A 27174-nucleotide genomic window follows, 5' to 3' on the forward strand; every position below is an offset into this window, starting at 1 on the left:
TGTTTGTACTGGCTACTGTATACAGGCCACCAGAGCACCATACAGACTTGAAAGAATTTACAGATTTTCTATCTGAGTTAGTACTGGCTGCCGATAAAGTCTTAATTGTTGGTGATTTTAATATCCATGTCGATAATGAAAAAGATGCATTAGGATCAGCATTCATAGAGATTCTGAACTCTATTGGGGTTAGACAACACGTGTCAGGACCTACTCATTGTCGAAATCATACTCTAGATTTAATAATGTCACATGGAATTGATGTTAGTGGTGTTGAAATTCTGCAGCAAAGCGATGATATCTCAGATCATTATCTAGTCTTGTGTAAACTCCATATAGCTAAAACTGTAAATTCTACTCCTTGTAACAAGTATAGTAGAACCATCACTTCTACCACAAAAGACTGCTTTACAAGTAATCTTCCTGATTTATCTCAATTCCTCAGCATATCCAATAGCTCAGAACAACTTGATGTAACAGAAACTATAGACTCTCTCTTTTCTAGCACTTTAGATACAGTGCTCCTTTACGCTTAAGGAAGATCAAAGAAAACAGTCTGACTCCGTGGTATAATGAGCACACTCGCACCCTAAAGAGAGCAGCCCGGAAAATGGAGCGCAGCTGGAGGAAAACAAAACTAGAGGTATTTCGTATTGCTTGGTGGGAAAGTACCCTATCCTACAGAAAAGCATTAAAAACTGCTAGATCTGATTACTTTTCATCTCTTCTAGAAGAAAACAAACATAACCCCCAATATTTATTCAATATAGTGGCTATATTAACGAATAATAAAGCATCAACAGGTGTTGGCATTCCCCAAGAGCACAGCAGTAATGACTTTATGAACTACTTTACTTTCAAGATGGATACTATCAGAGATAAAATTGTAATCATGCAGCCGTCAGCTACAGTATCACATCAGCTAGTGCACTATAGATCCCATGAGAAACAATTCCACTCATTCTCTACTATAGGAGAGGAAGAATTGTATAAACTTGTTAAATCATCTAAACCAACAACATGTATGTTAGACCCTATTCCATCTAAACTACTAAATGAGCTGCTTCCAGAAGTCATTGATCCTCTTTTGGCTATTATTAATTCATCATTGTCATTAGGATATGTCCCCAAAACCTTCAAATTGGCTGTAATTAAGCCTCTCATTAAAAATAACACAACTTGACCCCAAAGATCTAGTTAATTACGGACCGATCTCAAATCTCCCTTTTCTGTCAAAGATACTAGAAAAGGTATGATCCTCACAATTATATTCCTTCTTAGAGAATGGTATCTGTGAGGAATTCCAGTCAGGAGTTAGACCGTATCATAGTACTGAGACTGCTCTCATTCATGTTACAAATGACCTGCTTTTATCATCTGATCGTGGTTGTATCTCTTTATTAGTGCTACTGGATCTTAGTGCTGCGTTCGACACTATCGACCACAACATTCTTTTGAATAGACTAGAACACTTTGTTGGCATTAGTGGGAGTGCCTTAGCATGGTTCAAATCGTACTTATCTGACCACCATCAATTTGTAGCAGTGAATGAAGAGGTATCATATCAATCACAAGTGCAGTATGGAGTACCTCAAGGCTCAGTTCTAGGGCCGTTACTGTTCACACTTTACATGTTACCCTTGGGAGATATTATCAGGTGTTATCTTTCACTGTTATGCTGATGATACTCAGCTCTATATTTCTTTGCGGCCCAGTGAAACACACCAAATTGATAAACTAACGGAATGCATAGTCGATATAAAAAACTGGATGACGAGTAATTTCTTACTGCTAAATTCAGAAAAAACAGAAGTGTTAATTATCGGACCTAAAAACCCCACATGTAATAACCTCGAACACCATCTAACACTTGACGGCTGCTCTGTCGATTCTTTGTCATCAGTTAGGAACCTAGGTGTGCTGTTTGATAGCAATCTTTCATTTGAAAGCCATGTTTCTAGCATCTGTAAAACTGTGTTTTTCCATCTCAAAAACATCTAAATTGCGACCTATACTCTCAACGTCAAATGCAGAAATGCTAATTCATACGTTTATGACCTCAAGTTTAGACTAGTGTAATGATTTACTGGGTGGTTGTTCTGCACGCTTGATCAACAAACTACAGCTGGTCCAAAATGCAGCAGTTAGAGTTCTTACTAGAACCACGAAGTATGACCATATTAGCCCGGTTCTGTCAACACTGCACTGCCTCCCTAACAAACATCGTATAGATTTTAAAATCTTGTTAATTACTTATAAAGGCCATAATGGCTTAGCTCCTCAGTACCTGAGCGAGCTCTTATCACATTATAGTCGTCCACGTCCGCTGCGTTCTCAAAACTCTGGCCGTTTGATAATACCTAGAATATCAAAATCAACTGCGGGCGGCAGATCCTTTTCCTATTTAGCGCCCAAACTCTGGAACAATCTACCTAACACTGTTCGGGAGGCAGACACACTCTGTCAGTTTAAATCTAGATTAAAGACACATTTCTTTAACCTGGCTTACACATAACACACTAATACGCTTCTATTATTCAAATCGATTAAAGGATTGTTAGGCTGCATTAATTAGATCAACCTTAACCGGGAACACTCCCCATAACACACGATGTACTCGTTACATCATAAGAAGAATGGCATCTAGGCTAATATTTGTCTGTTTCTTTCTTATTCTGTTTCTCAGTCCGTGTCCGGATCAGATGGTGGATTGGCGCCGGGAGATGATGTCTCCCTGATCGTCGGCGGAGGCCGGGACACCTGGATGAGCCCCGGGGACATATCCCTAATGAAGACCTCGACTTAAATGCAATAAAACTAAAAAGAAAAAGAAAATAACTAAAAATAGAATAAAATACCTAATTACGTAATACTATTATTGTTAGAAATTGCAACAATATTCCAAATCGTCAGTCCTCATTCTGCTGGATCTCTCTGCTGCTTTTGACACTGTCAATCATCAGATTCTCCTGTCTACCCTCTCATCACTGGGATTCCACTTCACTGGTTTGAATCCTATCTCACCGGTAGATCTTTCAGGGTGGCCTGGGGAGGGGAGGTATCCAAACCACATCAACTGGTCACTGGAGTTCCTCAGGGATCGGTTCTTGGACCCCTCCTCTTCTCCACATACACTACATCGCTGGGTCCCATCATACATGCACATGGCTTTTCCTATCACTGCTACGCCGATGACACACAGCTCTATCTCTCTTTTCAACCAGATGACCCAACGGTAGCTGCACGGATCACATTGCAAAGACTGCTCGATCCTGCAGGTTTGCACTACACAACATCAGAAAGATCAGGCCCTTTCTGACAAAGCATGCTGCACAACTTCTTGTCCAGGCCCTTGTCGTTTCTAGACTGGACTACTGCAATGCTCTTCTGGCTGGTCTGCCATCAAACACAATCAAACCTCTACAAATGATTCAGAATGCAGCGGCACGACTGATCTTCAACGAGCCCAAAAGAGCGCATGTTACACCTCTCTTCATCTCCTTGCACTGGCTACCAGTGGCAGCTCGCATCAAGTTCAAGACACTGATGCTTGCATACAGAACTCAGCACCCTCCTACTTCCACTCACTATTACGAACCTACATCCCCTCCAGAAGTCTGAGATCTGCTAGTGAGCGACGCCTTGTGGTACCATCACAGAGAGGCTCAAAATCACTCTCCAGAACATTCTCGTTCACCATTCCTGGCTGGTGGAATAATCTTCCCACACCTATCCGGAATGCTGGATCCCTGTCAATCTTCAAGCAACAACTGAAAACTCATCTCTTTCAGCAGTACTTGACTTCATCCTAAACTCAAAAAAAAAAAAAAACCTCACTCTTTCCCCCTATCTTTCTCTCCCTCCCTTACTAACTTGTACTTATTTGAACAATGACTGAGACTTGGTGTTACGAGAACTTCCTCTGTCTGATTGCCTCCAAGATGAATCGCTTTTTGTATTCCCCAATTGTAAGTTGCTTTGGATAAAAGCGTCTGCCGAATGACTAAATCTAAATGTAAATTTGGAACCAGCTTCCAGAAGAGATCAGATGTGCTAAAACATTAGCCACATTTAAATCAAGACTCAAAACTCATCTGTTTAACTGTGCATTTGTTGAATGAGCACTGTGCTATATGTCCGAACTGACTGCAATGAATTTTTGGTATAATCATTTTCTTTAAATTTATTTTAAATCATTTTCTATATCATTTTAAAATTCCTTGTTTTTATTATTTTTATTTCCATGTTTTTATTGATTTTAATGTCTATTTCACTTTCTTTTATGTAAAAGCACTTTGAATTACCACTGTGTATGAAATGTGCTATATAAATAAACTTGCCTTGCCTTGCCTTGCCTAAATGTAAATGCTTGCAGACAGGAGGTTAAGGAACTGGCTGTCTGGTTCAGTCTTATCAACCTGGAGCTTAACACACTCAAAACTGTGGAGATGATCATGGACTTCAGGAGAAACCCCCCTGCTCTCCCCCCACTCACCATCATGAACAGCACTGTGACTGCAGTGGAGTCATTCAGATTCCTGGGCACCACCATCTCCCAGGACCTGAAGTGGGATATTCACATTGACTCCATTGTCAGGAAGGCCCAGCAGAGGTTGTACTTTGTTCGCCAGCTGAGGAAGTTCAACCTGCCACAGGACTTACTGAAACCGTTCTACTCCGCCATCATTGAATCCATCCTCTGCACTTCAATAACTGTCTGGTTCAGCTCAGCTACCAAATCTGACCTCAGAAGACTACGGAGGGTAGTCCGGACTGCTGAGCGAATCATTGGTACAACCCTCCCCACTCTCCAAGAGCTGTACTTATCCAGAGTGAGCAAAAGGGCTGGTAAAATCACTCTGGACCCCTCACATCCAGCACACTCCCTCTTTGAACGGTTACCATCTGGTCGACGCTACAGAGCTCTGTGCACCAGAACGACCAGACACAGGAACAGTTTCTTCCCTCAGGCAATCCATCTCATGAACACTCAACAATAAATGTGGAACACACAACTATAATACATTATCCATTCACCACACTCACTTATTTTATTTTCATTTTCTCATTTCTAATTTGCACATACTTGACCTGTACATACATAGTTGTTTATATTATATATTGTGTTTTTGCTGCTTTGTATATTGCCTATTTGGATATTTGTATATTATTATTTTATTATCTGTGTCCTGTCGCTGTCTTTCTGTTGCACTGTGGAGCTTCTGTCACTACAACAAATTCCTCGTATGTGTAAACATACTTGGCCAATAAAGCTCATTCTGATTCTGAACTATATGAAAATTTTAACTTTTGAACATTTACAGCTGCGTACACACTAGTGTTGCTTTCATCAACGAAAATTATGACTAAATATCGTTGTCAACGAACCTTTATCACGTGACGAAAACAAGACGAGACGCAACGTAAATGCTGGTCATGTGACGATGATGATAATTAAATACATAATGCAATATTGTTGACGAATAAAAACGAGACTAAATGTGGTTTACAAAATAAAAACTATGCTAAAATGTCTCTTCATTTTCGTTGACTAAAACGAGACGAAACTAAATGTTATAACGTTATTTCGTCTCGTTTAGTCTTGTTATTATTATTATTTTGCAGTATTTCTGTTTCCGGTGTCTCACGTCAGGCCGCACTGCGCAGACACAGGCAACGTCACTTCCTCAAGCCCCACTCGCGGCATTATTTAGAAGACGCCAATAAAGTTAAGTCTGACACAGAGAAAGGGACCGATGGCCGGCCGGCCGGGGTTCGTCTTTGGGAGATGTGTGTGTACTTCTAACATGCTTGGTTTGTAAAATAAATGTTGTAAATTCAAATCAGAGCGTCTTCCGTGTCTGGAATGGATGTATTCTTGAGTCTATAAGGTAACAATAATATAATAAAATAACCTTGTTTGAAATGGGTTTGGCTAAAAGAAAATTTTGGTTTCGTCTATACTACTAGGTACTTATACTATATTGACTGGGTTAAATAGAATTGTATTACTAAAAAGAGACTAAAATACCATTTTCATTGACGAAAACTAGACTAAATGTCATCAGTTTTCGTCGACTAAAACTAGACTAGACTAAAAAGAGTATGAACGTGACTAAATCTAATAAAAACTAAAATGACAGCTTCACACAAAGACTAGACTAAAACTAAAATTAAAACAGGCCGCCAAAAACAACACTAGTACACACAAGCATACACATTTTCACATTTCCTAAATACTTAAAAAAAAAAAAAAAAAAAATGGTAGAAATATGTACAACAATGATTTATGAAATGTGTATGTCATATTACCTGTATTTTGAGTGTGTTGGTGATTATTACAGGTTTAGTGTGTAAGTGTAGAAAATGTTTGTCTTTTATTTTGTATTGGGATTTTGTATTTTCGGGTGTTTGGTCACATGGGTGCAGGTGGATATTTACCTGATCGTGTTTCCTGTTTGACATGCGTGTGTAGAGAGGGGGTGAGTAGCGGGAACGCTCACTTTCTGTTGACCGTTCTAGATAGTTCTAAGTTGTTTTTAATGATACAGTTGTTTTTTACGTCGTGTTAATAAATCAAAAAAGAATGCAATGGGTAGGAACGCATCATGGATTTGATTTCCTTCTGCTTAGCCTCTCAGCGGCTATAGGCTGTCGCTATAGGTGTGTTGGAGGACCTGGTTTCCTGCTCTGAAAGTGTATTTATTTTCCTTACACCTGGGTCTCTTTTGAAAAATCATTATACATAATAATTACATAATAATTTTAAGAGCCCATGTTTGACAATGTCTCTATGATGTCGAGGAGCTGTTGTAGTCCCTCTTTTGTTTTTGAGAGAATGAATAAATCATCTGCAAAGAGGAGACATTTGATTTCTGCTTCAGTTAGGGTTGGGCCGGGGGCAGTCCAATTGTTTAATTCTTTGGCTAATTAATTTATATAAATGTTAAACAGAGTGGGGCTCAATGGGCAACCTTGTCTAACTCCTCGTCGTTGAGAGAAATATTATGTTCGTTTGTTCCCTATTTTTACAGCACATGTATTGTTTTCATACATGGTACTGATTAGATCGAAAGTTTTCCCTCCAATCCCATTTTCCAGAAGTTTTAGAAAGAGTCCTTCATGCCAGATTGAATCAAAAGCTTTTTCAAAGTCAATAAAGCAAGCAAAGATTGTGGTTTTGTTTCGGTGTATGTGCTTATCAATGATAGTGTGGAGAGTATAAATGTGGTCAGATGTTCTGTGTTTGGGCAGAAATCCAATTTGACTTTTCTCCAAGATTTTGTGGGTTTTGAGAAAGTTTTGTAATCGTATGTTAATAATCGAACAGAATATTTCCCCAGGTTGCTATTGACACATATGCCTCTGTAATTGCTTGGCTTGAACTTGTCTCCTTGTTTAAAGATGGGTGTAATTAGGCCTTGATTCCAGGTGTCTGGAAAATATCCTACACTCAAAACAATATTTAATAATTTGGTTATTGCAGTTTTGAATTTGTCTTTTGTGTATTTGATCATTTCATTTAATATTCCATCAATGCCACATGCCTTGTTGGGTTTCAGTGCATGTAGTCTGTCTGTTAGCTCATTTACTGTGATTGGGAAATCCAGGGGATTCTGATTGTCATTTTTTCTTTCAGGATTTCTAATTTGGTTTTTATTTCATTTCGAGCAGGATTTGTTTCAATTGTTTTGTACAGATTTTCAAAGTGTGTCCTCCATATGTTCTCATTTTGAATGGCCAATTCTTCCTTTTGTGGTCTATAGAGAGTGTTCCAATTGTTCCAAAAGTTATTGGTATTGATTGATTCCTCCATTGCTTGAAATAATTGTTCTGTATGCTCTTCCTTTTTTGCTTTTAGAGTTTGTTTGTACAGTTTAAGAGCTTCATATTGAAGGCGGAGTTCTTGGTTGTCAGCATCTCTGTGTTTTTTATTTGATAGATTTTGTACTGTCGTTCTAATTCTTTTACACTCATCGTCAAACCACTTTTCATTGGTGTTTTGTTTTCTTTTTGATTATTTTTTTCAAATTACACATGGATGCTGATTGGTGGAATATATCTGTAATGTCCTTTAGTGCCTGATTTATGCCTACTTTATTTTCTGGATATGTGTTAATTATAAATTTGTCCAATAATAATTTTATAGTTTGACTTTCTAGTGCACTTTGATAGTTTTCTTTGCTGTTTTTTGTCCATTTGTAGGATTTATGTAGCCTTAATAAATGAGAGGGCTGTCTGCATATTTCATTGTTTTGAGATCTTTTCAGATTGTGTAATTTTACAGTGGTTTGACAGAGGTGTTTGAGGGCTGACTGTGAATTCTCTCTCTCTCTCTCGTTTCCGGTGAGAGTGATGAGCGCACGAGTGGACTGAGTGCTGTGAGCGGGTGCGTGGTGAGTGAGTGACTTCTGTCCTTTTTTGTCTTATTTTTTGTTTTTGTTGTTTAGTGTTACTTTTGGTGTAGTTTTGGGCTGTGTGCTACCGTTTCTTTTCTTTTTTTTACCGGAGTAAGCATGACTGCCCCGGCTGCTCGGGTTTTGTCTACACTCACACGGCGCCATGCAGTTAAGGTGGCGTTGGAGGCGAGTATAGAGGAGATTTGCCTAACGATTGGTGAAGTTGTAGGACATGGATGTATTTTATCAGCATCTAGGATGAATAGCGCTACAGTGATTTTTTTGAGTAGTGTTGAAAAGGTGAATGAAGTAGTTGAGAAGGGAGTTGTGATTGATGGCGAGTTTGTTTCCGTTCTTCCCCTCTCGATGCCTTCTAAAGAGTCACCTTATCTAATGTTCCCCCTTTTCTCAGTGACGAGATAATAGTAAAAGCTTTATCACGATATGGAAAATTGGTTTCCCCAATAAAAAAGATCCCGATTAGTGCAACTTCTCTTTTGAAACACATCATGTCTTTTAGGAGATTTGCATACATGTTAGTTCAGGATGATGAGGAATTGTATATTTCACTTATTTTTAAATTTGACGATTGAGATTACATTATTTTTGTGACAACTGCTAGAACAAAGTGCTTTGGATGTCAAAAAATAGGACATTTGATTCGTAATTGCCCAGAAAAGGGAGTGACTGAGAAAGGGGATGATTGTTCCTATCCAAGCACAAGTAAAGCTAGTGTGGATTCACAGAGTGAAGGTGTACAGGGTGAATCTAATAGAGAGACAGAAGTGGTTACTTGCGACGAGATACCTAGAATAGATGTTGTTGTGACAGGAATGGACTCAAAAAAGGGAGGAAATAAGGATATGGTTGAAACTGCAGTTTCTGATGAAAAATATTCAAAACGTCCTGAAAAGGAAAGAGAAGGTGGTACTATTGGAAATGTTGCACAGGCTGTACAGAAAAGGAGGGAAATTGATTGTGAAGATTTAGACATTATGGAGACATTTTCAAAATGCCTCAAAAAGAAAAATGAGTGACAAGTCTCAAAATAAAAAAGCTCTGAAGAAACTTGATTTGAACTGATCCATTATTGACAATATTTCTTTAATTCGTGATGCATTGGAAGTGTCAAAACTGCTTAATTTGGATTTTGGACTGATTTCACTGGACCAAGAGAAAGCATTTGATAGAGTTGAACACCTTTATTTGTGGAAAACTCTAGAAGCTTTTGGTTTTCAACAAGATTTTATTAAGATGGTCCAAGTACTCTATAGTGAGGTTGAAAGTGTATTAAAGATAAATGACAGTTTATGTGCTCCATTCCAGGTTAAAAGGGGTGTAAAAGGCAAGGTTATGCACTATCTGGAATGCTGTACTTATTGGCCATTGAGCCTTTATTACAAAAAATAAGAGGGAAAATTAATGGTTTACATTTGCCAAACTGTGCAAGTATAAAACATGTACATTTACATTTACATTTAGTCATTTGGCAGACGCTTTTATCCAAAGCGACTTACAATTGGGGAATACAAAAAGCGATTCATCTTGAAGAGGCAATCAGACAGAGGAAGTGCTCGTAACACCAAGTCTCAGTCATTGTTCAAATAAGTACAAGCTAGTAAGCGGAGAGAAAGATAGAGGGAAATAGTTTTTTTTTTTTGAGTTTAGGATGAAGTCAAGTACTGCCGAAAGAGATGAGTTTTCAGTTGTTGCTTGAAGATTGCCAGGGATCCGGCGTTCCGGATAGGGGTGGGAAGATTATTCCACCAGCCAGGAATGGTGAACGAGGATGTTCTGGAGAGTGATTTTGAGCCTCTCTGTGATGGTACCACAAGGCGTCGCTCACTAGCAGATCTCAGACTTCTGGAGGGGATGTAGGTTCGTAATAGTGAGTGGAAGTAGGAGGGTGCTGAGCCTGTGGTAGTTCTGTATGCAAGCATCAGTGTCTTGAACTGGATGCGAGCTGCCACTGGTAGCCAGTGCAAGGAGATGAAGAAAGGTGTAGCATGCGCTCTTTTGGGCTCGTTGAAGATCAGTCGTGCCGCTGCGTTCTGAATCATGTGTAGAGGTTTGATTGTGTTTGATGGCAGACCAGCCAGAAGAGCATTGCAGTAGTCCAGTCTAGAAACGACAAGGGCCTGGACAAGAAGTTGTGCAGCATGCTCTGTCAGAAAGGGCCTGACCTTTCTGATGTTGTGTAGTGCAAACCTGCAGGACCGAGCAGTCTTTGCAATGTGCTCTTTGAAGGTCAGCTGGTCATCAAAGATTACACCAAGATTTCTGACCGAAGTTGATGGGGTAATCATTGATGAGCCTAACTGAATCGTGAAGTCATGCTGTAGAGTCGGAGTGGCAGGGAAGACAAGAAGTTCCGTCTTTGCCAGGTTGAGCTGTAGGTGATGTTCTTTCATCCATGCCGAGATGTCCGCCAGGCAGCCTGAGATCCGTGCAGCTACCGTTGGGTCATCTGGTTGAAAAGAGAGATAGAGCTGTGTGTCATCGGCGTAGCAGTGATAGGAAAAGCCATGTGCATGTATGATGGGACCCAGCGATGTAGTGTATGTGGAGAAGAGGAGGGGTCCAAGAACCGATCCCTGAGGAACTCCAGTGACCAGTTGATGTGGTTTGGATACCTCCCTCCCCAGGCCACCCTGAAGGATCTATCGGTGAGATAGGATTCAAACCAGCGAAGTGGAATCCCAGTGATGCCCAGTGATGAGTGGGTAGACAGGAGAATCTGATGATTGACAGTGTCAAAAGCAGCAGAAAGATCCAGCAGAATGAGGACTGATGATTTGGAATCAGCCTTTGCAATTCGCAGGGCTTCAGTGACTGAGAGAAGCGCAGTCTCTGTTGAATGGCCACTCCTGAAACCTGACTGTTTAGCATCCAGTTTGTTGTACTGTGAAAGAAACCGTGAGAGCTGGTTGAAAACAACTCATTTGAGTGTTTTCCCTATGAATGGAAGGAGAGAGACAGGTCTGTAGTTATCTAAAAGAGAAGTGTTTAATGTAGGTTTTTTGATCAGTGGGGTTACCTGAGCCTGCTTGAATGCTGTGGGGAAGATGCCTGTGAGGAGAGATGTGTTGATAATGTGTGTGAGTTCCGGTAAGAGTGTGGGAGAGATTGTTTGGAGAAGGTGTGAGGGGATTGGGTTGAGAGGACATGTTGTAGGATGGCTGGAGAGGAGAAGTTTGGATACTTCTGCCTCGGTGAGGGGACAGAAGGAGAAGATGGGAGTTAGAGCAGTGGATGTGGTTGATTGGAGGTCCTGTGGAGTTGAGAACGGGTTACTGATTGTTCTAGTTTTGTCTGTGAAAAAAGAGGCAAAGTCGTCAGCAGTTATCAAAGTGGTGGGAGGTGGAGGAGGGGGACAGAGGAGATAATTAAATGTTCTGAAGAGATTACGCATGTCTGGAGCGCTGTTGATCTTGTTGTGGAAATGTGAGGATTTGGCAGTGTGGACTTCAGTAGAGAAAGATGAAAGCAAAGACTGATACCTACTCAGGTCCGACGGATCGTTTGATTTGCGCCATTTTCTCTCTGCCACTCTGAGTTTGGTCCGATTCTCATGAAGAACATCGGATAACCAGGGGTTAGAAGGGGCAGCCCGTGCTGGCCTGGAGGAGAGAGGACAGATGTCGTCTAGACAAGAGGTTAAGGTAGAGCATAAAGTGTCAGTGGCTGCATTTACATCCAGAGAAGAGAAATGGGTAGGCGAGGGAAGAGAGGAGGATACTACAGAGGAAAGAAGGGAGGGGGAAAGGGAGCGTAGGTTGCGTCTGAAAGTAACCAGTAAGGGAGATGGTGGCACCTGGGTAGCAAAATGTAAAGTAAATGTAATGAAGAAATGGTCAGAGATATGTAGTGGTTGTACCAGAATGTTATCTGTAGAACAATTGCGTGTGTAAATTAAGTCGAGTTGGTTACCTGATTTGTGCGTGCTAGTAGTGGTGAGGCGTTTGAGATCAAATGAAGCTAGGAGTGACTGGAAGTCTGTAGCATAAGGCCTGTCTAGGTGAATGTTGAAATCGCCGAAGACTAAGAGTGGAGTGCCATCCTCCATGAAAGAGGACAGCAGTCCTTCCAGCTCATCTAGGAAGGTTGGTAGAATTTGGCCCGGGGGACGATAGATTACCACAATCTGGAGTCTTATAGGAGCTGTTACAGTAACGGCATGAGATTCAAATGAGTTGAGATTGCCTAGGGAAGAGTGGGTAAAGTATTTCCAATTTTTAGAAATGAGCAAACCAGTGCCCCCACCCCGGTCAACTTGCCTAGGGGTGTGAGAGAAAGAGAAATTGTGAGAGCGAGCAGCTGGGGTTGCCGAGTCTTCTGGACGAATCCAGGTCTCAGTCAAGCCGAGGATGCTGAGTGTGGAATATAAGGAAAATGCAGAAATGAAGTCGGCTTTGTTGATAGCTGACTGGCAATTCCAAAGACCTACAGAGAAAGAAAGAGGTGCAGTGGAAGATGTAGAGATAGTGCGCAGGTAAGCAGGGTTACGTAAACTTCTGCGTGTGTTTTTAGAGGGAGGTTGAGAGAGAACCGGAATGGTTTGGAAACACGTGATAGACGTGGAAAGATAAAGGACAGGAAAGTTTGAGGGAAGATAAAAACGATACTTAAGTGTATGCTCGGTGTCGCTGCTCGGTCAAAGTCGCGCGTGTATGTCTATCAGCTTACACTGATGATGTAATAGTTTTTGTCAGTGGACAAAAAGATGTACAAAGTTTATTTAATGTAATCAATGATTTTACTTTGTTTTCTTCCCCAAAGGTGAATTGGAAGAAATGTGAAACACTTTTGGTTGGTAAATGGAATAATGGTAAGCCAATACTTCCTGAAGGCTTAGTAAGGTGGTTTAAAATATTTAGGAGTTTTTTTTAGGTGATTACATGACTCGACGGAAGAATTGGGAAGGAGTTGTTGAAAAAATTAAAGGACGTTTAGAGAAATGGAAATGGCTGCTTTCTAGAATGTCATACAGAGGACACATTCTTGTTATTAATAACCTGATCACTTCTTCATTGTGGCATAAGTTGACATGCATTGATCCTCCTCCTCAATTATTGGGAAAAATACAAGCGATTCTTGTGGACTTCTTTTAGGACAGATTACACTGGGTTCAACAGAGCATTCTTTATCTACCAAAGGAAGGAGGAGGACAAGGACTGATCCATTTACAAAGCAGAATGGCCACGTTTCGGTTACAATTCTTACAGAGACTTTTAGATGGTGCGGCGGATGCCAGCTGGAGGGCAGGTGCCCACATAATTTTGCAGAGTTATGGAGGTTTTGGATTAGACAAACATCTTTTTTTATTGAATGCTTTAAAATGGACTTGTCTGTCTTTCCATCTTTTTATGGGAGTCTTTTTAAAGTTTGGAGTCTATTTCATATTTAGAAATCTGAAAATCCGTATTCATTGTACTGGCTTCTAGAGGAACCTTTGATTCTTGGAGCCCTTCTTGATGCAATTGACAACAGCAGTTTTTTTCATTGGGGTTCTAAGCTTAAAGAATCAAAGGTGATTATTTTAAGACAATTGCTGGACTTAGAGAACTTGGACAATGCAGAAATGGTTGCTAATTTTTTGGGCACCAGATCAATTCGACTGGTCTCTCTTTTTTTAATGAATTTGAAATCTACTTTTACAGTTGAAGAGAGCCTAATGATAAAAGATTATTTTTCTGGAGTATCGGTGCCTGATGAAAAATATTTTTTCCCTTGTCTAATGCTTTCACCAAATTTAGATGGATTTAAAGTTGCTGTTTTTTTTAAACGTGTGGGATTTGAAGTGGTTGGATTTATTATCTACCAAAGGAAAGCTATTTTATAGAGTTTGTGTGATAGCTTTTAACAAGAATCAGCTTTCTAAGAAATCAGACACACCATGTAGATTGTTCTTTGGTTTAAATGAAAATGTAAAACCAGAATGGAGATTTATATATAAACCGCCATTATCAAAAAAGGTTGGTGATTTACAATGGAGAATACTTCATGGGATTTTAGCTGTTAATTATTTTGTCTCTGTTTTGAATGTAGAGGTTAAGGATGATTTTTGTTCTCAAAGAGAATTTTTTTTAATGTATTTGTACAATGTTTTAGATTAGTACCTTTCTTTGATTTTGTAAAAAATATTTTTCATGGGTTTAATTAATCTTTTTCTGAAAGGGTTTTTATTTTGGGTTTTAAATACAGTCAAAGTAAGACATATATCTGTCAGTTGCTGAATTTTATAATTGTTCAGGCAAAAATGGCAATATATGTAATTAGAAGGAATAAAATGTTGGAAAAACCTTGTCAAAATATTATTGAGATATTTTTAATACTGGTCAAATCCAGAGTATTAAGTGATTATAAATGTTATAAAGATATGAATGATTTGTTTACCTTTGAGAAAACTTGGTGTTGTGATGGAACTCTTTGAACGATTTCTGAAAATTATTTAACTTTTGCTTTGTAAAATATATGGGTGTATAGTTGTGTAGATGTTAGTATTGGTAATTTGTTTATGTAAAGATGATTGTGAAATAAAGTTATGTTTCAAATTCAATTCTCTCTCTCTCTCTGCACCGAACCCACAACTGCTCCCCGGGCGCCGCAGCAATATTGCTGCCCACTGCTCCGGGTGTGTGTTCACGGTGTGTGTGTGTGTTCACTGCTGTGTGTGTGCACTTGGATGGGTTAAATGCAGAGCACGAATTCAGAGTATGGGTCGCCACACTTCACTTCACTACTCTCTCTCACGCACACACACACACACACGTCTCAAATTTGGGCCGTGGCTCTGAATGGCTCACGCCGCCGTGTCTGTAAGCGTGTTCATCTGTTTTAAACGAGGATCATAAGATCAGATAACCAGCTATTAAACTGGTCGCACCCGTCTCTCTCTCTCTCTCTCTCTCACACACACACACTCCTCTCTCTCCCTCTCTCTGCAGCGCTCTCACTTGTCCACAGAGACAGGAGGAGGATAAATGTAGACTGTACCTACATTTCACTGCTGGTTATACCCTGTATAATTGTGTATGTGACAAATAAAAACTCTTGAATCTTGATAAGAGACAGGCAGATGTACATACAGCGCTTTATCCAGCAGTTGCTGTTTTTCCTGCAGCTCCTGTTTCAGACTTTCCACCTCCACCTTCAGCTCGATGTTCTGGAACAAACCAAACATCTGTAAATGTGTCTGTTCACACGAGTTCTTCATGTTAACAGATGAACACTCACAGCACAAACAGTCTCACATTACACTCATTTATTATACAATTGATACACGTGAGTGTGTGTATCTCTGAGTGTGTGAGTGTGTGTGTGTGCGCGAGTGTGTGTGTCTCTGTGTGTGTGTGTTTGTGTGTGTGTGTGTGTGTGTGTGTGTATGTGCGTGTGTATCTCTCAGTGTGTGTGTGTGTGTGTGTGTGTGTGTGTATTTCTGTGTGTGTGTGTGTGTGTGTGTGTGTGTGTGTGTGTGTGTGTGTGTGATTAATCAGTGTCCTTTAACAGGCGGTTCTGGCATCTCACAGGTTATTTTTAGTGGACAGGAGTGCGGCGCTGAAACTAAAGCAGAAGTGAAGTGAACAGCTGTGGACTGTTTACCTGCTGCAACACTAGTGTGTTCTGTACTGAACATTCAGAAGAGTTTCTAAAGTCTTGAGTGATATAAGCCGTTTCATGAACTTTCAAGAAAACAGGCAAAGATGTGTGTGTATTTTTAGTAACATTGGTTTGTTGTTGCAGCAGAAATCTGATCAGTGATGCGTCACAAGCGTAAAATAACCCTCACCTTTCACATGAACACTTTAGATGTGAAGCGAGTAAAGCAACTAAACTAAAAAGAGATTGAGCGGAACGGATGGATTTCTGTGCTGGAATTCACACAAAATTCAAATTGATATAGACACAAATCACTTCCTATCATACAGACATATGTTCGTGTATATTAGCCAGTATTTCAGGATCCTGCAGCATGTTTGGAAGGGTTTTTAAATGTTCAATGAAGGATCTTTAATCAATTGTTATATTATTTCCAGCAAACATAAATATTTTGGCATTGTTTTTTATGATTAGTTTTTTCTTAAAAAAAACAAAAAAATATTACACAAAGAAAAATAGCAACAAGCCAAACTAACTCAAATAATTAGTTAACAGGAAAAAGATGGCACACAATGCCATTACTGGTGGGTTCTTTGGTGCTTCTAAAACAATTACACGTAATTGTTGTGACTTTCCAAATCGGCAAAACAAAAACAATCGAGGATACATCACATTAAAAGATGTTCAGAATCAACAAACACAGGTTTTCTGTGGCAGCAAAACCAAAATCTCTCTCACAGCGACCTGCGGATCGTCCCGACCTGCATTATATGCAGATTTCTTTAAAGGAAATTAATACATTCTTTTTAATGGAGAAAGGTCATATACAAATGAAATTATTTTTTTTGTATCATTTTAATCATTATTACCATTAAAAGTCTTTAGGCTGTTCTCTTTTGCTTGTGAATGAAGCAGATCTTAAAGCATCTCACCGTTCTGTAGATCTCATCGCTGCTGTCCTCAAACTTCTGCTGGATCCTCTCCTCTAGGAAGTAGATGCGCAGCTTGAGGCTGAAGTTCTCCTTCTTCAGATCATTGAGGTGCTGCGAGAGAGTTCGATAAGTGTTAGACATGTCCGGAGAGTGTGTGTGTGTGTGTGTGTGTGTGAGAGAAGATCACGCCGTTCACACACATCACACAACTACAACACTACAAAAACAAACATGAAAGATCCTCATCCACATGATCATATTTACACGCCATCTTCACGCTCAAACACACACAGAGAACGAGGGCCGCTATAAGGGCCCGGGGCCGCATGACTCCGTGATGAGCTTTAGGACGGAGATACAGACGGCAGAGCTGTTTTTACTCTGGAAGAAATCCCAGGAATCCCTGACAGCCCAGAGACGAGCCAATCAGAGGACAGGCTGCGGTCACACGGCTGGCGATCGGAGAGAGAGTGGGCTGAGATGAGGTGAGGTCACATGATCATCAACAGTCTGGACTCGGTCCATCGGACGGCCTTCGACGCTCAGAAACTGACTTACTAATAATAACTGTCCGAGAGTGTGTGTTTATTCCAGACTGGGCTCAGATGAGCGGTCTGCTGTCCAGATCTTTACTGGCGTCCCTGTGTGCTTCACGGCTCTGGAGAACAACGTCTATAAATACACCAGCGGTCCGACGCACCTGCCGTCATTCCTCTCATCGCACAATAATACTGATGATGATGATGAGAAAGTCTGAGAATGATGTCGAGATCAAAACTCTTTCATATCTGAATTTCATCTTTGCCTCTTCTACCGATCATCACTGACATCACTGTTATACTGTGATGACCAAACACACTACAGGACAAATCTTTGTAATAATTAAGATTATATAATGTTTCTGAAAGAGTCTCTTCTGCTCACTGAGGCTGCATTGATATGGTCAAAAATACAGCAAAATTGGTGAATTATTATTACAGTTTAAAACTGTTTTCTATGTGAATGTGTTAAACTGTAATTTAATTCTGTGATGCGCAGCTGTATTTTCAGCATCATTACTCCAGTCTTCAGTGTCACATGATCTTCAGAAATCATAATAATATACTGATTTACTGCTCAACAAACATTTCTGATTATTATCAATGTTGGAAACAGTCACAGGCCTTCCACAGGCTTCCACAGGCCCAATTTCAAGCATTTAATCAATCAAAAGGTCAGTGTCTCTGTCTTGCACTCATCATCTGCTGTTGTTAGGAATATCAAAGCGTTTTCCTCAAGAATGAGCTCAGAATTCATCAACAGAGAGAAACTAGTGACTCATATAAAGTATCTCTGCATCTCATTGTTTCAGTGTAATATTGTTCAAGTGCTTCGACAGCCAACAGCCCACATTCAGCTGAACCTTTACCATCAACACACGGTCTTTACCACACATCTAACAGCACTGTTCTGTTCAGACATCAGATGTGAACGGGAGTCTAAACACTGCTGCATCAGCTCAGGTTTATAACTTTTCACACTGATGCGAAACGCAAACTAAATCTGATTTGGTCACAGTGGTTAAGCCAAGTAAAATTGAAAAATACACATATATATATATATATATATATATATATATATATATATATATATATATATATATATATATATATATATATATATATATATATATATATATACATACACAGTTTTGCAATACCAGTACATAAAGGTAATAATCCTTCAATTGTTAGGAAATTAAAAATGGCCAAGCAACCTCTATTGAGATGGATTGATCCCAAAATAATTTGTGTGTGATATTCCAATAATGAATTTAGCTAGATGTTTCAGTGAGCACAATAAAAGAGGCAGGAGGAACATGAGAACTGACATTAACAACACAACAAACTCACGCTATCTATCAAACAAGTTAAACAAGGAGAAAACTGAAGTCATTGTGTTTGGAAACAAAGATGAAGTTCTCAAGGTGAATGCATACCTTGACTCTAGGGGTCAAACAACTAAAAATCAAGTCAGAAATCTTGGGGTGATTCTGGAGACAGACCTTAGTTTCAGTAGTCATGTCAAAGCAGTAACTAAATCAGCATACTATCATCTCAAAAACATTGCAAGAATTAGATGTTTTGTTTCCAGTCAAGACTTGGAGAAACTTGTTCATGCCTTTATCACCAGCAGGGTGGATTACTGTAATGGTCTCCTCACCGGCCTTCCCAAGAAGACCATTAGACAGCTGCAGCTCATCCAGAACACTGCTGCCAGGATTCTGACTAGAACCAGAAAATCTGAGCATATCACACCAGTCCTCAGGTCCTTACACTGACTTCCAGTTACATTTAGGATTGATTTTAAAGTACTTTTACTTGTTTATAAGTCACTCAATGGCCCAGGACCTAAATATATTGCTGATATGCTCACTGAATATAAACCGAACAGACCACTCAGATCATTAGGATCGAGTCAGTTAGAACACAGCACACAGCACATGGTGGCGCTAGAGAGCAGCTGGGATCTGTGATAGAAGGCTGTCTGTCCAGTGCCTTTCCTTCCTCTGAAACAGACTCCAGCGGCCGTTTGGAAAGGGATGGATGTGTTTTAGATCACTGATGGAAAAAGTTTCATTTGATCTAATTATACATGAGAGGATCTGAACCGCTGCAGACAAAGACTGAAAATCTCACCTGTTCAAATTCTCTCAGCGGATGCGTTTGAAGAGGAACTTTATCAGTGTCTTCATTCAGACAATCTACAAACATACAAACACTTGTTTAACGTACAATATACATACACACACACACATACACATGTATATATATATACATACATATATATATATATATATATATATATATATATATATATATATATATATATATATTCACTATGAAATCAGTGATCCAAAACAGTATTTAGACATTTAAGTCACAAAGAAAAATGTATGTTTTCGCATTTTTGTGTGTTTGTGTGTGTTTGTGTCTGTGTTTTACCTGTCATGTAACCCGTAGTTCTGCACACATTTCCCTCTCCATCCACAACAAAATCCCTGAGAAAACAGAACAGGAATCCATAAATCATAAGTTATCATACACATGACAGAATTGCTTTTGTGTTGTACCTTAGCAGAAATGGAAAGTGAATAAATCAATCAAACAAATCAGAGAACAATGAAGTAGAAGGCTGCATCAGGATGGGGATCTCGCAGGAGCGGGTGGACAAATAAACAGACTTGAGACGCATCGGCGCTGCGCAGATCGATCAGAAACACTTGGCCTGCTGCGGTAGTCCTGTTACATGGTGTTTGGTCGCACAGCGATTACATTACTGGCCCACCGCGGCACTGCCCTCACTGTTGTTTTTCTTTTTTATAGAAATAAAAATCATTTATTTTATCTGAAAAACATACGCTATAATTCTAAACTGAAAGCGTCTGCTCTGCTCAGGGTTGCCAGGTCTGCGTGACAAAACTAGTCCATGCCAGTCACAAACTCAACAGATCCTGAGCTCATTAACAAATATCTGATCTTGTAAGATGTTTACACAGAGTGCACGTGATTACCAAACCGAAAGTGAAAGTCAACAGTGAGCACGCATTCAAAAGCCATTTCAATACCCACATATTGACCGAGCAAAAATTAGGGGTGCTCCGATTGATCAGCTTACTGATCTCTATCGGCCGATAATCGCTTTGGGAAGTTTGATTGGCGGTCTCGACTCAGACAGCACAAACATGAGGAGAATCTTCAGCACTCTCGAGACGGTGCGGTCATGCACACATACAGCATTCCACTCGCGCCTGCGCTGTTCAACACAGACCGTCTGCGCAGTCACAAACACTGGGCTGCATGCGGACGGTGCACACAAACATCTACGGACACTTCTGATCAAAACTGCGTCATGAGGACAGTGTGCAGACCATCAGCCGAAGTATAGCCTACTTTGAGCTTAAAGGTGCCATAGAATGCATTGATACAGTATTTTAAATTGTTCTCTGATATCTACACAGAAGGTATGTGGCTTAGGTAAGGGCAAAAAATCTCCAGAAACGATTTTACATGTCCATTTACAACCCTAGGATTTCTCCCTAGAATGAAACGGTCTGTTATTGGCTTATTTGGCAGGGTCATGAATAATAATGAGCTCTGCTCTGATTGGCTGTTTCACAGTACGGCTCATCAGCAAGAAGGAAGCACAGGGAGGAAAATATATATTTAAATACTTTCTCTCGCAGTTATATCGTCGGGTAATTATACTGTATATAAAACGCGGGCATCAGGGAGCCGTTATTAATATGCGAGGCATTGAAACTGCTTTTGAATGATCCATCGATCGCGTTATTGTTCACTTTCAAGAGACGCGATCACACAAACTATGTTTACATCAGTGGTGTAGTGGTGCCTGGAGAAGTGGGTATACTCTTAATTTATGCCCCCAGTTTTTTATTTTTAAGCAGCTCTGCAAAGGATGAACTACCTGTGTCAAAAACAGTGACATGTAAAATAGTCTTGCATATTTAGTTCACTCCAAAATGGGCCAGTAATATTTGCACTCTGTTACTTAACTACTTCTACTTGAGTAAGGATCATTATGAAAATAATATTATCCACAGAAGAGGTGCAGATTTTGCAATTAAAATAAATGTATAAATAGACTGCAGCAACTGACATTTTGTCAGAATCTCTAGTAAATTACATGCTATTTTGTTTAGTTGTCTGTTCAGAATTGTGGGAGAATTGTGATCCCTATTTGAAACAAACAAAAAAATCATGATTCTCAATCATTTAAGAAGTTAGAAATATAATAACTTTTTTTGTCTAATTGACAGGTTTTATTATTGATTATTATTGCTTATTTATTATTACCACTTGCTTTTAATTGGCTGAGAAATCAAATACACTGCTGGACAATAACCAATAATTTAATATTTTTCCAGAGTTTTCCTAATGAGTTTTATGATTTGTTTAGCCTAATATATAACTTTTTGTTTTTATTTTTGTTTTTTTTTTATCACAAAATAAGGCAGAAGTTATATTTTATTGCCTAGTACTGTATCTATTGCCAAGTGTAATAAATGCTATCGATTAGCACTGCATTATTCAGAATCAGATGCTTTTTTTATTGGCAGCGGCTATTTGCACTAAGTGTAAATAGCTATAGATTCTATTTACACTGTTAAAATAGCAAGATTTTCTGCTATTTATACTGCTTATTGCAAATAGTGGCAATGATCTGCACCTCAGTATTGTAGTACATTATAAAACAGTACGCAATAATACGTACTGAGTGTAAATGATGCCACCTTATTGGGACAATAAAGCCCTCCCTACACCTACCCTAACCCTATCCGATACTTTATTTTCAACTTTTTGATTATTTCCTTCATTTTTATTGAAAATAAATGCCTTTCTGATGCGATATGAGATTTGAAAAGGGGAAAAAAATGTTTGGCAAAAGGCGGGCGCGAACTCGGGTCGATCGCGTCAAAAAGCATAGGCCTACGCCTTACCATCTACGCCACAGAAACTGATGTTGAAACTGAAACTTTTTTTATTCTTGACTAACTCAATCACACGTTAGTTGGCGGAGTTAGTGTAAATAGCCTTTGCCAACAAGATGGGCTATTTGCACTTAGTGTAAATAGACACTCCGTTTTTGATTACCTGTAGATGACTTGGAAAAACACACACAAACCATAATGTCGCAATCATGCGTTTACTCTCTTCACGTTTCTTTTTATTCAGTGAGGCCGTTTCAGGGATATCCGGCTTCGAGTATAAATGAAACATACACTGCATGAGTGTGTTTACGTCTCATTCCTGACCGCATCACTCGCATATTCACATGCGATTGGATTAGTTACTCATATGCTGGACTGTCGTGATTTGGCTAATGCAGGACACTACTGAATGGTGCGCATCAGAGGGGATTTAGAAGTGGGTATACAGAATGCCGACTGATAAAGAAGTGGGTATACGCCGTATACCTGCGTATACCCTCCACTACACCACTGGTTTACATTATGGAGCAACAGTACTTACCACACATTTCACAAGATCAGATGCTTGTCAGTGGTGCTCAGGATCTGTAAGTCATTCGCCATCATCCTCATCTCTCCTTACTGAGAGTGAAATCTTATGTACTGTAGCAGGCTACCGCTAGCAAGGAGCTAACCATGTCCCTTTAGTGGCTCGCGTTATTTGCTTTCTGTGCCTTTCTGAATACAGACACCAACCCATCCCTGCACTTCACACCCCCTGCACGGCCTGGAACATAACATTTATTGTGTTATTTTCGCTGTTGTCCGCGCTTGTTTATTTACAATACCTGCAGAGCTTCTGATGGTTCGGCCGGCTTAGAACAAGGACGGGTTTATGCAAATGTCGGGGGCGTAGTGATCCCGACTGTTGCGTCACAGTCGGTGTTATGTTCTGATTCACCTGTTTTTCAGTGGTCTTTTTTAATCACGAGATTTACATATGAAGGAGAAACCTATGGTGTTTGAGGCTCACTGTATGTCATTTCCATGTACAGAACTGTTATTATTTAAATATGCCAGGGTAAAGACAGTTTTTCATTCTATGGCACCTTTAAGGCCACCTCACATACAGCTGGGCAGTTCTGTAATTACAGGTACATTTGGTGTCCAAAGTCATTATTTTTTTTCTTCTTTTTTCAAATGGTTGTTTTAATAATTTGTTACTCACTGTCATGGAACACAAGGTTTTAAAGGCCATAACAATAAAATATTTTGTGTAAAAACTCTGAAAAATGAAAATCATGATTTCTTGATGTCCGAATTAGTGATTTTTTTCCATCATGTATCATTGAGTAATCAAAATATTTTATTTTACTTTTGGTATTATTTCATTTATTTTATTTAGAAAAGCACTAAATAGTTATTTTCCTAATTCTTTCATCAACTCTGTTACTGTACCATACTTTGCCTTTAAATTGATTAATTATCTCCCACAAATATGTAAGATACAGGAAGTGATGTCACCGTACAGTGATGTCGCCGTACAGGCCGCTCCGCTGAGATTTTGCTTTAACTTTTTTACTTACTTTTACTTTCTCTTTTTACACATTTCACGTCGGCACTGATCACCTATAACATAGAAACACTTTTGGACATTGGAAACCGCTACACCAACCTGTTCCAGGACACTTTAGCCACGAATCCAGCGTGGCCTCTGGATATTCTTCAGAACGCAGAGATAAACAACAACCCCCCGAGGCGACGGATCAAGAAACACAGCGGGAATTCGAGATAGACTCAGGAAAAGGGCTCACAGTCCTCCTCTCCCGAGCATTCTGCTCGCAAATGTCCAATCCTTGGAGAATAAGATGGACGATCTTAGAGCCAGGATTAGTTTCCAACGGGACATAAGGGACTGTAACATCCTTTGTTTGTCAGAAACATGGCTCACGCGCTCGGTCCCGGACACTGCTTTAATGCCAAGTGATAACTTCTCTGTTTTTCAGACGGACAGAACAGCAGAGGCCGGAAAATCCAGGGGTGGAGGAGTGTGTTTCATGATTAACAAGAAATGGTGTGACCCCAGGAATATCTCCATTCTGTCCAGATGAGGCGAGCAGGAACGCCATCTGGAACATCTTTCCATTATTTGCCACCCATTTTATCTGCCCCGGGAGTTTTCATCGATCATTGTTACTGCTGTGTACATTCCACCACAGGCGGACACCGGCTTGGCTTTGTCTAAGCTTCACGATGTGCTCAGCGGCTACATTAACAAACATCCTGACGCTGCCTTTATCATCGCGGGAGACTTTAACAAAGCTAACCTCAGGCAGGTCATGCCGAACTTTCATCAACATGTATCCTGTCCAACTAGAGGACCAAACACACTGGATCATTGCTACACTCAGTTCAAGAATGCTTACAAAGCCCGCTCACTACCGGCTTTTGGCAAATCGGACCATGCCGCCATTTTTCTAACACCGGGATACAAACAAAGGCTCGTTCAGGATCCTCCGGTGCAGAGAGTAGTGACGTGCTGGTCCTCCCACTCAGAGGCTATGCTGCAGGCGGCTCTTGATGACGTCGACTGGGACATGTTCCGGGCGAGTTCTTCTGACGTCAGCGAGTTCACGGATGTAGCATTAAGCTTTGTAAACACGCTAACCGAGCAAGCTACAGAAACAATAACGATAAGGACATTCTCCAATCAGAAACCGTGGGTGGACAGTACAATCCGTGCTGCGGTTAACACACGCACTGCTTACAATGAGGCTCTTCTGACCGGGAATATGAGCGAGTACAAAGCATCGTGCTATGCTCTCCGACGCGCAGTAAGAGCCGCTAAACACAGATACAGAGAGAGAATTGAGTCTCATTTCCAGCTCAATGACTCTCGACGGATGTGGCAGGGACTGAGGACCATCTGTGCCTTCGGAAACAAATCCTCCACTGAGGTGAGAGCTGATCCGTTGCTGGCTGACGAGTTAAAAATCTTCTACGGCCGCTTCGATTGCAACGACAGCAGCGCGTCTCTGCTGACCAGCACGTTAGGAAGCAGCAGGCAGAGCAGCGATGATCCTGTAATCACCGTGTCGGAGGATGAGGTTCGGAGGGCGCTAAAGAAAGTGAACGTCAGAAAAGCAGCCGGACCTGATGGGATAACCGGCCGTGTTCTGAGGTCCTGCGCTGATCAGCTCGCAGGTTTGTTCACTTCCATCTTTAATGAGTCCCTTGCTACCTTCGTGGTTCCCACCTCATTCAAAAAATCCATCATAATCCCTGTGCCAAAGAACAATAAACCCCAACACTATAGTCCCCATCAAGCTGGCTTCTAAACTCACAGACCTCGGCCTAAACTCCTCACTCTGTGACTGGATTCAAGACTTCCTCACCGGCAGACCTCAAGTGGTGAAAGTTGGCCAGTTCACCTCAAACTCCATCACTCTGAACATAGGAGCTCCACAGGGCTGTGTCCTGAGTCCCCTGCTCTACTCTCTCTACACGCATGACTGCGTGTCCTCTCACAGCTCCACATCTATTGTCAAATTCGCTGATGATACTGTGGTTCTGGGCCTCATCTCCAACAATGATGAGACCGCATACTTGGATGGGGTAGAGAGACTCACATCATGGTGCCAGGACAACTGTCTCTCTCTGAATGTGAGCAAAACTAAAGAGCTGATCATGGACTTTAGGAAGAGACAGCAGCAGCCCTACACTCCTCTTATGATCAGTGGGACCCCTGTGGAGAGGGTGAGTAGCTTCAAGTACCTCGGTGTAAACATCTCCGAGAGCCTGACTTGGACTACACACATCCAAACACAGGTTAAGAAAGCCAGGCAAAGACTGTACCATCTGCGACAGCTGAGGAAATTCAGGCTCTCACCAGCAATCCTGAAAACATTCTATTCAGGGACCATAGAAAGTGTATTGACTCAGTGCATCTCAGTGTGGTATGGAAACAGCTCCAATCAGGACTGCAAAGCACTACAGAGAGTTGTGCGCTTAGCTGAGCGCATCTCAGGGTCTGCTCTCCCCTCTCTGCAGGACATCTACCTCAAACGCTGCAAAAATAGAGCTGTTAAAATAATCAAGGACTCAAATCACCCTGGTAACCGTCTATTCACTTTGCTTCCATCTGGTAAGCGCTTCCGTAGCCTGATGGCAAAGACTGAGAGACTTAGGAGGAGCTTCTTCCCCCAGGCCATCAGGCTCCTAAACTCTAACTCTGTGTCATAACATCACATGACTCCATGTAAATATCACCATAACAATAAGCTATTCATAATTTTTCTCTACCTCATATTGCTGCTATTTAAATACCCTGTACAACTTTTTTGCACATTCCTCTTTATTACTATTTAAGTCAGCAGCATACTGACCTGCACATTTATATTTTTTATCTTTTATTTTATTCTTTTATTTTTTTCAACTTTTCTGTTTCTTAATATTTGTATTCTATATAATTGCACTGTCCTTGGAGCGGACCTGACCTACATTTCACTGCTGGTTATACCCTGTATAATTGTGTATGTGATGAATAAAAAATCTTGAATCTTGAACTGATAAGATCTGAAGCACTGAAAAGTGTGTGTGCTCTGAGAAAATATTTTAATCTAAAAAAGTTTTTACACCAAGACTTATTTTGTAAAATGTCAAAACTGTTACCACAATATCAAAAGGAAAACATAATTTATCTTCGATCACACATTGGGTTATTTAAAAGTCTTTTAATCATGATTTCATTAGTACCACGTGCTTAGCATTTATG

At 40.3% G+C, this 27174-nt stretch overlaps 1 protein-coding gene across 2 annotated transcripts in view; it reads right to left on the minus strand.

Moving 5' to 3' along the window:
- LOC306881303 (myomegalin) overlaps window positions 1-27174 on the minus strand; it is a 115958-nt gene that overhangs the window by 58782 nt on the left and 30002 nt on the right. Inside the window, exons 2-5 of one of the 2 annotated variants that reach the window (XM_079435321.1) lie at window positions 19915-19970; window positions 19609-19673; window positions 16931-17041; window positions 15488-15564 (exon numbers count right to left, since the gene is read on the minus strand). In XM_079435321.1, the coding sequence (XP_079291447.1) occupies window positions 15488-15564; window positions 16931-17041; window positions 19609-19673; window positions 19915-19970 (309 nt within the window). Of the gene's footprint in view, window positions 1-15487; window positions 15565-16930; window positions 17314-19608; window positions 19674-19914; window positions 19971-27174 lie in introns of those variants that run through there. The other variant, XM_079435322.1, reaches the window with a different exon arrangement.

Source organism: Barbus barbus (assembly GCF_936440315.1).
Source record: "Barbus barbus genome assembly, chromosome: 15".
Lineage (NCBI taxonomy): Eukaryota > Metazoa > Chordata > Actinopteri > Cypriniformes > Cyprinidae > Barbus > Barbus barbus.